Below are 10829 nucleotides of genomic sequence, written 5' to 3' on the forward strand. Positions count from 1 at the left end.
TTTTTTTTACAAATATTATTTTTTAGATTTAATTGGGGAAATGTAGTATGATATTAGTGCTGTTATCTGAGACTGAATGTTGTGGTTAGCGACTTCTTTAATGTCCTCCAGATTTTGGAAGTGTAAAAATATTTTCTATTTTTTATTTTGAGACTTTTTTAGTCATTTTTTGAAAACTGACAAACATATGTATTGTGCATTGTTCTGTGTATTCCTAAGAGAGTGTACCTACCTGCACAATGTTTTCCATCAATATAACTTCATACTGTATTTCTTCAATGTCTCAGGTAGCCGTAAAGGCCCCCCACTGCCTACATCCTGGCCAGAGCCTCTCCCAAGCCCCCCTGCAACCCAGTTCTATTCTTCAGGCCTAACAAGCCAGACCAGTGGGGATTCCAACCCCTACATCAGCCTGGACAGTCCCCCTCCATCACCAGAGCCCCCTGACTTCCCATCTAGTCCCCCCACCCATCGCCGCAGCAAGCGACGCTACACCTTCTCCAAACCACCGCGCTCAGAGGACACAGATCGATTTCTGGATGCGCTGAGCGAGACGCTGGGACAGAGGGTGGCCATTGTTGATGACTTCCTGACCCCTGAGAATGACTATGAGGAGGTAGAGTCACAGCAGTACTAAACAGTAGTGCTTGTCTCAGATGAATGAAACAGCTCTGAAGCTACATTAATGGAAGTTAGATTATTAGTCAACTCTTTCTGATTTCCTTTCAAGTTAATGAATGTGTAAAGTCACATGTTATTAGTTATCAAATTATGTATCACTGCAAATTCTTAAATTCTCCCTACTGCATGCTCTAACCAACTTACGTAACAATTTTGTAATGACTGGAAACCCAGTACAGTACAACAATGAAGCCTCATATGTCTTGATAAAATGATCAAGACATGAATTACATTGTTTTCAGGGTTTAAATCATTTTTTACTTTACAAAAATTACAAAATATAAAACAACCAACAAACTATCTTATTATTAAGACTTAAAAGCTGTTAGCAGTCCCAAATTGATTATCAGGGCTAACACATTGACCTGCACCAAAACTAAATAATATTTTGTTACATACTAATTCATCGCAAATACTCTCCTCATAACTTTTGTTATGAAATGCCTATATGAACTGATATTGAGAGAGGTGCACACTCTGTTATTATACCTTTTATCGCACCTGCACATTAGGTATATATGGGTGGCATGGGTAGTGTTTAAAATTGAACCTAACGTGAAAGTCCAAATAACTGTAGTTCCTTGAATGTCCATTTGAGGCTGCCTGCAAAAGCCAAGGAATCCACATTCAGTCCCATGTTAAAATGCCCATTTTCACAGCAGGAAAAAACATGTTTACAGCCTAGTTAAAAAAACTGACCGGTTGGTGCATTGAAACTGGTTATCAGGAAGCTAAAAGTCCACCTCAGCTCCATTTCTTTGTCTGTTCCTTGGCTGATCAACAGTTAAATTTAGTCTATATTTCAATACGACGCTTGCCATTGTTGGGTTTCAAAATGTCTCTCCAGAAACCAATGGATAACAACACACAGACCACGTCCATGTTTTAAGGTTTCATACATTCTATAAGTATGTGTCACATTTTTGTAGCTTTTTCAAAGAGATCAACCTAGAATTTGTTTAGAACCAGCCCAGTTAGATTGGACATATGCATTTGAAGAGGTGGTGCTGGGGTTAGAATACCAACTCCATCCCATTGTAACGTATACAGTAATAACTGCATTTTGATCAACTCATCTGGCATAAAATGTGTAGCATAAGAGTTTCACAAGATCCACTTTGACGTTATGGCTAATAAAGTGTGATTGGTGTTAATGCCAGGACATTGTACAGATGGGCTTCCCAGATGAGGAGGATGAGGATAATGAGGAGGACTTAGGGGTGGATGAAGAGGAAAATGGAGGGTTTGTGGCCCCAGAGCTCAGCAGCCCCAGTGATGTTCAAAGCAGCAGCGGAGAAGAGAATGCCTCCTCCCTCACCTACTCTTCCTCCTCTGACCATATACCTCCACCTCCGATGACCCCTCCACCACCTCCACCTGTACAGTTCAATGATCCGCCTCCTCCCCCTCCAGCACCTGCACAGACTCAGCAGCAACAACAGCAGCAGCAAAATCTCAGCTTCACCCCTGAACATTCCCCAAGAGCATATGTTCCCATTCGCCGGAAATCTGGTCCTCCTCCCCCACCGCCTCCTCGCAGTAATCCACCACCTAAACGCCACTCCTTACATAAGGTGTTGCCCTCTAGAGAAGATCTTCAAGTCCATGCCACCATACAAGAGCTTAAGGCCTTCCAAGAACAACAAGTCTATCAGGATAGACAAGCCTATGAGGAGCAACAAGCGTTTAAGGAGAGGCAGGCTTATGAGGAGCAGAAAGCCTATGAAGAACAGCAACTATTCCAAGAGCAGCAGGAACAACAGGCATACCAGGAGAAAATGTTCAAAGAAAGACAGGCCTATGAGGAGCAGAAAGCTTTTGAGGAGCAACAAATGTACCAGGAGCAACAGGCCTTTCAAGAAAGACAAGCATATGAGCAACGGCAGGCCTACCAAGAACAAAAAGCATACGAACAGCGTCAAGCCTACAAGGAGCAAAAAGCGCTAGAGGAGCTTCAAGCCTACCAAGAGCAAAAAGCGTATGAAGAGCGCAAAGCATATGAGGAGCGTAAAGCATATGAGGAGCGTCAAGCCTATGAGGAGCAACAAGCGTACCAAGAGCAGCAAATGCAACAGATCTACCAGAGTCACCACTCGATGCCTAACCAGCCAACACAGCAGAAAGCACATTCACCTTTGCCGCTCCAACAACTCCACCAATCCTTACCGCCACTTCCATCCCCAGACTCAAATCATCACCATCCTAACCATCCTCTATTGATGATGCGCCAAGCTCAGCAGCAACAGGCCCAGCAGAGTCAGCACCATCGACGCCAATCCCGTTCAGCCCCATCTCCACATCAACCATCACCCCAACCAACATCTCATCCCAACCAACAAGGTCAGTATGCTGAGGGCATCTACCAAAGCCATCAGGGAATGAGATCCCAGCCCCACCATTCCTCTGCAGAGATGCTCCACCAGATGCACCAAGCCCCAGTGCATCATTCATCTGCTGAGATGCTACATCAGTTGCAACAATCCCAAGGCCACCACTCACCTGCTGAGATACTGCAGCAGATGCAACAGGCACATTCCCACTATTCATCATCAGAAATGCTAAACCAAATGCACAAAACCAAGGCCCATCATTCTTCGACAGAGCTTCTGCACCAAGCTCAGCAGATGCAGCAAATGCAGCCCCACCACTCCTCAACTGAACTCCTCCATCAGGCTCACCAGATGCACCGAGGACAACCGCATCATTCATCCACTGAGCTGCTTCATCAAATACATAAACCTCAGGCCCACTACTCCTCCACAGAGTTGCTCCATCAAGCCCACCAGATACACCAACCTAAGCCCCATCACTCCTCAACGGAGCTTCTGCATCAGGCCCAACAAGAGCCGGCCTCCCTCCCAGTTCAGCTAAACCGGGACGGCCACTCTCATCAGAGTCGGAGAAGTCTTAAAAGTCAACATCAGACCCAGCAAGGGAGACACCAAGAGCAACAGATCCACCAAACCCATCATCCCCAGCCCACAAAACCCTCACCTCAAAGACCTCACTCCATCCAGCAGACCCACCACCACTCAAGCACCCCACAAATCCACCACATCCACCATATGACCCCACAACCTCCTCCACAGGATTACCAACACCAGATTCACGTAATCCACCCTCCTCAGCAGCCCCACAGACCTCAGCCCCTTCTCTCCACATTTCAACCCCTCCAGCCACACCAGCCCACCCTCTCCACTTTCCAGCCTCTGCCCCAGCACCACCAGTCCCAACATCAGATCCAGTCCTCCACTCAAGCCACCCGTCCACAGTCCCAGCCCTCGCATCACCTGCTGCAATCAGCACACCAGGCGCCAGCTCAGTCCCACCACAAGCAATCTCATGGCCAACCACAGTCCCTGCCCCACTCTTTATCTGACCCAACAGAGCATATGGAGCCACCACCACCTCCACCTCTGCCCCCACCTTGCTCACCTCCACCATTACCCAGGCCATCACTATCCAGGATGGACTCTAACCACATGAGTGTGAAGAGGTTGCGCTGGGAGCAGGTGGAGAACTCAGAAGGGACTATCTGGGGACAGGTGAGCTCAGTCTGGGAGCTGGAATATTTTAGATTTTTCTCTCCAAATTGAAAACAGTCAAATATTCATGGGACTTTTATTTACCCAGTGCCATTTTTTTGTTTTTTGCCTTTGGTAGTTAGGGGCAAATTCTGACTATGACAAACTGCATGACATGGTGAAGTATCTGGATCTGGAGCTGCACTTTGGGACACAGAAGAGCTCCAGTGAGTACATCTGGCTGTCTCTAGTGATCATATGGTAGGGTGACATAGGATTTTTGGCATTCAGGAAATAAAGTGCTCATTAAATACCAACTTTTTTCGACAGAACCACTCTTGCATCATTAAATTTAGAGTATTATTATCTAGGTTCTTTGACTGCTGCCCTACTTATTTAGTAATCAAGTTAACATTTTTTTACTCCTGAATTTGAACTCCACTACATCTACTAGGATTAATAAAACAAAACAAACACATTTCTCCCCTGTTTCCAAATTATCTTTCCTGCAACTGCTCTTATTTATGACTGTATTGTGGGATATTCCTCTAATTTGCTTCTTGCAAACCAGTGCAACATACTCAGTAATTTCCCTACAGTTCTGTCTATGATATATCTCAATACCATCCACAAATTGTATTAACATCTTCCCCATTTTAAGTGCCTACTTTAGAGCTGCCACCTCTAGAAACCTTCAAGAAGAAAGATGTGGTTGAAATTCTGTCCCATAAGAAGGCCTATAATGCATGTAAGTTTAAGGTTTTGTACTACATTTATGTACTTTCAGTGTTCTGCATTTTAACTGGCACCCTGATATGTACTGTAGTTTAATCGTGATTACATTTTTGTTTACCTTTTTCCTTTCCTAAGCCATCTTGATTGCTCACCTGAAGCTTTCTCCTGGGGAGCTGCGTCAGATCCTCATGAATATGGCAACCGACAGGCTGGAGCCATCCCACATCAAACAGCTGCTGCTGTATGCCCCAGATGCAGAGGAGGTCAAAAAGTATGAAGGGTACAGACAGGACCCGAGCAAACTCAGTGAGCCGGACCAGTTTGTGTTGCAGGTAAAGCGGAACATTGACAACCTGGTGAGCCTTTGCCTGTGATCATGTGTTGTGTTTGTGTTAACGGTTGCTTTTTTGTTATTTTTTTGCTTGTTTGTGCGTTCTAATTCAGATGTTATCAGTACCGGAGTACAAGACCCGCCTACAGAGCCTCCTCTTCAAGTGTTCTCTGCAGGAGAAGACGGAAGAGTTGAGAGGAGCATACGACTGTCTATATAAGGCTTCAGTGGAGCTGAAGACAAGCAAGAAGCTGGCAAAGATACTAGAGGTAACTTTATGTTTGGTACAAGCCTGTTAAAGCTCCTGTGAAGAATTTTCATTATGTGCTGATTTTGGCGCCCCCTGTGGACAAAGTGGTACATGTGTAAGTGGTGCTTTCTAATAAAATATATCACCTTGCCTTTTTCAGCAGTCAAACATGTCACTCACTGTGAGTCTCTGCTGTAAACAGTCTGTTTCTGCAGTCTGCTGTTAATCACCTACACGTTTAAATAGTTTAAATAACTACTTAAAGTAGTTACTGTTTGCTTTAGTAGGTCACAAAGATGCAACAGTTATAATTTTGGTCTGTTGAAAACCAGTGAAAATCTCCTCATAGGAGCATTTAAGTACATTAAAATGAAAAAATATATAATATTTTTGGGTATATTATATATACATGCTTCTTTGACGCATTCTTTGTGACCTGACTATAACACATTTCAAATAGCAACTTCCGGCCTGCACTGTTGGTAGTTTTATTTGTTGTGGCAGTTATAGGTCTGAAAAGTAAAGCCAATCAGGAAGTGCTTCAAACCGGCATTCTTGCTAATGTCCAGCAGGGGCAACAACACAGGAAGATACATAAGATTGTATATGAGTCTATGAGAAAATGGCCCTCCTTCACACTACCTCAGTTAATGTTTTTGTAATGAATTCATGGTTTTAATCCCTAATTTCAAGTCCTCTTTGATACAGTATGGTGTTCTGATAAAATCAGTAAATTCAGCCAAATTTAAGGCTTTATATAATCAATTCAAAGGGTGATGATTTATGGCTATATCAACATCTTCCATACACATAATCTGCCTTGATACTCTATTATTTCTTAATTTGAAACCAAGCGACAACCTCCGGTCTCAAACTATGACGCCAATGCGGAAGTGTTATAAACCGCAGTTCATCGAGAATCCGCTTGAGGCTGGCGGCAGAAACACCGGAAACCACATACACAGCAATTAAAAAAAGACGCTCTTTGCAGCATTAATAAACATGTTTACAGCCTGGTTCAAAAAACGTCTTGGCTCTACGAAGCTAATCCCTCTATCGGCACACACTGTACGGGGGGTGAAATTTTTTCTAACGCGACGGTTCAGAAGATATTAAGATTACGAGTTTTTGCCCAAATAAGGACATGACTGACTTAACTCCCGGTCAGGAACACATAGCTGTTGGCTAAGAGGCTCACGCTCTGCCTCTTTATATCACACTCTGCCTGGTTAAGTTCCGCATTTCCAATATGGCTGCCGCCGTCGATTTGCTTCAAAATAGCACTCAGGAACAGATGGGTGACGTCACGGACACTATGTCCATATTTTTAACAGTCTATGTTTGAAACTAGATATTAAAAACAAATTTTTAATGTAAAAAATTTGTTGCAAATTAAAATGTTGCAATATGTCTTCCTCTAGTTTGTGTTGGCAATGGGGAACTACTTGAATAACAGTCAGCCTAAAACCAACAAGACTACAGGCTTCAAGATCAACTTCTTAACAGAGGTAAACCATACAGAAATAAATATTCACTGCAAAATGTTGAATTAAAGCAGACTAAGTGTTTGATCATAGTATTTATCTCCATTGTGTCCTCTGCAGTTGAGCACAACTAAAACAGTGGATGGGAAGTCGACATTTCTTCATATTTTGGTCAAGTCGTTGTGTCAGCACTTTCCTGATGTGTTAGACTTCTCCAAAGATTTAACCATGGTTCCTCTTGCAGCCAAAGGTAACTACATTTACCCCTTTTTTATATCTTCACAATATTTCAAAATTTACAAAAGATTTCTATTTAATGTCACACCTGTCTACAGTTAACCAGAGGACCATCACTTCAGACCTGAACGACCTCCAAACAACCATCCAGGAAATCCGTTCAGTCTGTCAGAAGATGCCTGCGACTTCTGAGGACCGTTTTGCTGTTGTTATGAGTGTATCCTGTACCAAAAAAAGAATATACTAACATATTAGAAGATATATCAATTTAAATACAAGTTCAGTGTTCCTTGACTTCAGTACACACAGAACTTCTTGGAAAACAGTCATCCAGCAGTCCAGTCTCTGGAGTCCCTGCAACAGAGAGCTATGGAGGAATTCAGCAAAACTGCCTCTTTCTTTGGAGAAGACAGCAAATCCTCAAACACAGAGGCCTTCTTTGGGATCTTTGCTGAGTTTATGGGCAAGTTTGAGGTGAGCCAGAGGGACTCATTATTTCAAATAAGTCAGTCTGACTTTTATACAGTGTGACAGGAAAAAACAGTCTTCATCCTCTAAACTCTTTCTCATCCTTCTACCAAAATATGAAACATTATGCTTTAACAAAACTTGTTCTGCATAACTTAAATGGCTGCAGATAAACACTTGCCTTGCCTGATAATTACTTCATTACTGTGCAGATATCTGACTGCCTGTGTTTTTTTAAAGGTCTAAACTCTGTATCTGGTAATGGGCACTGCCTGAATTCATCAAAGAGAATGAGAGAAACTGCTAGCCTGATGCTGTTAATGGGCCTCATGTAGAGGCAGACTCAATTTTTAGACACTGCGTTGCAGCCTCATAAACCCTCGAAAGATTTTCCCTAGGAAAGCTTTTTGTAATAATACAGCAGTTTAGTATGAGCTTATTCAGAATTATGCAATTTAAATTCACTTTTCATATGCAGATATTGTTTTTTAGTGCAGCTCAATGAACAGACATGCTTCTTTCAATCTGTCATAACGTTATAAATGTATCCATTTAAATGAAAGGTTAAATCTCACTTTTTAAACATTATTGTTTACATTTTTAAGTTTAAGTTTATATATGTATTCTTTTTATATCATATTCAACCACAACCAGTGATAACGTTCATTTAACCTCATAAGCCCTGTTGTGTCTTTCCCTCAGAGAGCTCTCGGTGAGTGGCAAGCAGCAGAAAACGCAAAGAGCCCTAGAAGTCCACGAATGGCCTCACCACTGGCCTGGTAACAGTGACACATACATATAAGGAGATGACTACCTTGTTCCTCCACACACTTCCTCAGAAATATTACATGCATCTACTGTATATTCAGACATCCACACACAACACACTCAGTGCACCATTTAAGCAAAAACAAGGCTTAATGTATGTATTGTTTTCTGGTAAATTAAAGGAGGAAGATTTATCCTGGTGGTGTAGGATATTTCTGTATAATTCTAGACATCTGATATGATTAGAAGTCTAAAATGGCAAAGACAGATACTTAAACAACTGTTTGGTTGTGAAGGTACCTTTATTGTGACATCCTTAAGGTTAAGGTGTATTTCTTTAAGAGTCCAGTGATATTTACACAGTTATATGGTCAAATCGTTGTTATTTATATATATACATTTATATCCATGAATAAGATATAGATTTAATAAACTCTATCCTAACATAGGTACTTAATTAACATATACTCACATTAGAGCCTGACCAGTATGATGGTTGACTGTTATCATTGGCTGATCTGGGTCAATCACAGATATATCATATTAGCATATACGTTTTCTTATATTAGCCAATACAAATTGTTTCAGACAAAATGTGCAGACAACAAAGCTTAAGGTGTTTAAGAAATGAAATCAGCGTATATTTCTGACTGCATTGTTTACAATCCTCTCAGCACTGTCTGCAGCGCATGTAGCAGAGCATCACAGCTGAGCAGACGGCAGTCCGCTCTAGGATTGGTTAGAAATGTGTTGTGTGATGTTGCACGTTTTTGATCAAGTTATCTGATTCAGAAAGCAGCTCTCTGAATGAGGTCTCCTTTAATTTCAGCCCAAAAATGTCCTGCACTGGCCACTATTTTTATAACTGAGGAATTTCTCCCTTTTAAAACGGCTCTCAGAAATCCAGATCTGTACGGGCTCTAATTTACATTCACTCGATGGATTTGGAAGGCAACACAAAGCTGTTTCCTGTAAGTTTACATGTGCTTTATTTTTGTGAACTGCCCACCACACTGAATGTAACATAGCTTATTAACAGACTAAGTGTAGCTTATTTTCTCAAACAAATAGTTCCTTTGTTTTCTGCATTATATCTATGCCTTGATGTGAGCAAATCTCCAAATGCCATGTTAGTTATAGCCATTTGCATTTCTTTCTGTAAAGGCTGTTGTTCTATTTAACACTAAACTTCTAATGATATTAACTTGTATGTACGAGACGATGTTAGTGACAAGTTGGCCAGTTTTGTAAAAGATAATTTTAGCAGTACTATTTTAACAGTTCATTTTGACGTGTCCAAAGTCATAAACACACTATTTATAGGAATCAGAAGTGGGATTATGTGGAGCCAACAGCGGGCAGTGTGCAATATGTGTGTGTTAAGCTGTGTTCCACTGTTGGATATTCTACTGTCTAAACTTCAACAAAGATAGACTGTGTTTGTACTGTACAGAAACAAGAGTTTATTTAAAGAAGATAGATACAACTGCTCCAAAAAAATACCATTGAGGCACTTTGTTTATTTAATGTGTTGTGCAACTTTTTTTCTGTAAAAAGGACAGACTGTGAAATTATACCACTGAAAGGACAGCAATACCTTTAAGTTTAGTGGAGCAGAGCAGAGTCTTTAATGTTTCTGTATTCTGTGGAACACAAAGCTTCATGTGACGCTTTTGAATAGTAAGACACATTCTCATGATAAAAACAACGTGTGCTGATAGTAAAACCTTTGAAGCTTTGTTTTCTAATGGTCTCATGTTTCCCCAGCTTCAATTACAGAATGTAAACCTTTTAAGATTTGCTGTCCAATTAATGCCTATAAAGTGTTAAGTCTGTATTTTGTATTGTATCCTAAAATTGCTGACAACTATTAAAAAAATGGTACAATATCTGAGTTGCCTGGATGTCTGTGTTCAGAAAACATGTAGTCTCATAAACAGTATCATCAAGGTATTATCTGATGTAACACTGAAAGGGCAATAAGTAGTCACATAAAATCCCTTAACTGTATCACTGAGAGCACGCAGTGCACACCAGGCCTGCCTGGCAGTGCATATCTAACTGAGATTTAGGTGTTTTCATTTAAACGTTTTATTGGGATACTTTAAAAGCCCGTTTGACAGAGTGAAAAAAATGTTTCCCACATGGAAAGCCTCAGTCCAGGATGTGAACCAGAATTACTCAGTTGAAATTGTCCGTGCTACCACACAATTGACTGTAATGATCAGAGTTCTTTCCCCAAACTAACCAGAAAAAATACCATCCTGTTACTGTTCCAAAAAGTCATCAGAGTACATGTAATCAGAGTATTCTCTCACAAGCATTCAGATTACATGTAATCAGAGTACTTT

The 10829-nt window shown here is 41.2% G+C and overlaps 1 protein-coding gene across 1 annotated transcript in view; it reads left to right on the forward strand.

Moving 5' to 3' along the window:
- Positions 1–10367, forward strand: part of grid2ipa (glutamate receptor, ionotropic, delta 2 (Grid2) interacting protein, a) — a 33979-nt gene extending 23612 nt beyond the window's left edge. The window contains exons 14-25 of the mRNA XM_034710964.1: positions 288–616; positions 1842–4226; positions 4345–4432; positions 4867–4953; positions 5076–5272; positions 5385–5540; positions 6943–7029; positions 7126–7255; positions 7341–7459; positions 7552–7716; positions 8413–8489; positions 9308–10367. Coding sequence (XP_034566855.1) covers positions 288–616; positions 1842–4226; positions 4345–4432; positions 4867–4953; positions 5076–5272; positions 5385–5540; positions 6943–7029; positions 7126–7255; positions 7341–7459; positions 7552–7716; positions 8413–8489; positions 9308–9347 — 3860 coding nt within the window. The 3' untranslated portion in view covers positions 9348–10367. The remainder of the gene's footprint in view (positions 1–287; positions 617–1841; positions 4227–4344; positions 4433–4866; positions 4954–5075; positions 5273–5384; positions 5541–6942; positions 7030–7125; positions 7256–7340; positions 7460–7551; positions 7717–8412; positions 8490–9307) is intronic.
- Positions 10368–10829: the final 462 nt, after the last annotated feature.

This window comes from Notolabrus celidotus, chromosome 20 (genome assembly GCF_009762535.1).
Source record: "Notolabrus celidotus isolate fNotCel1 chromosome 20, fNotCel1.pri, whole genome shotgun sequence".
In the NCBI taxonomy this organism is placed as follows: Eukaryota; Metazoa; Chordata; class Actinopteri; order Labriformes; family Labridae; genus Notolabrus; species Notolabrus celidotus.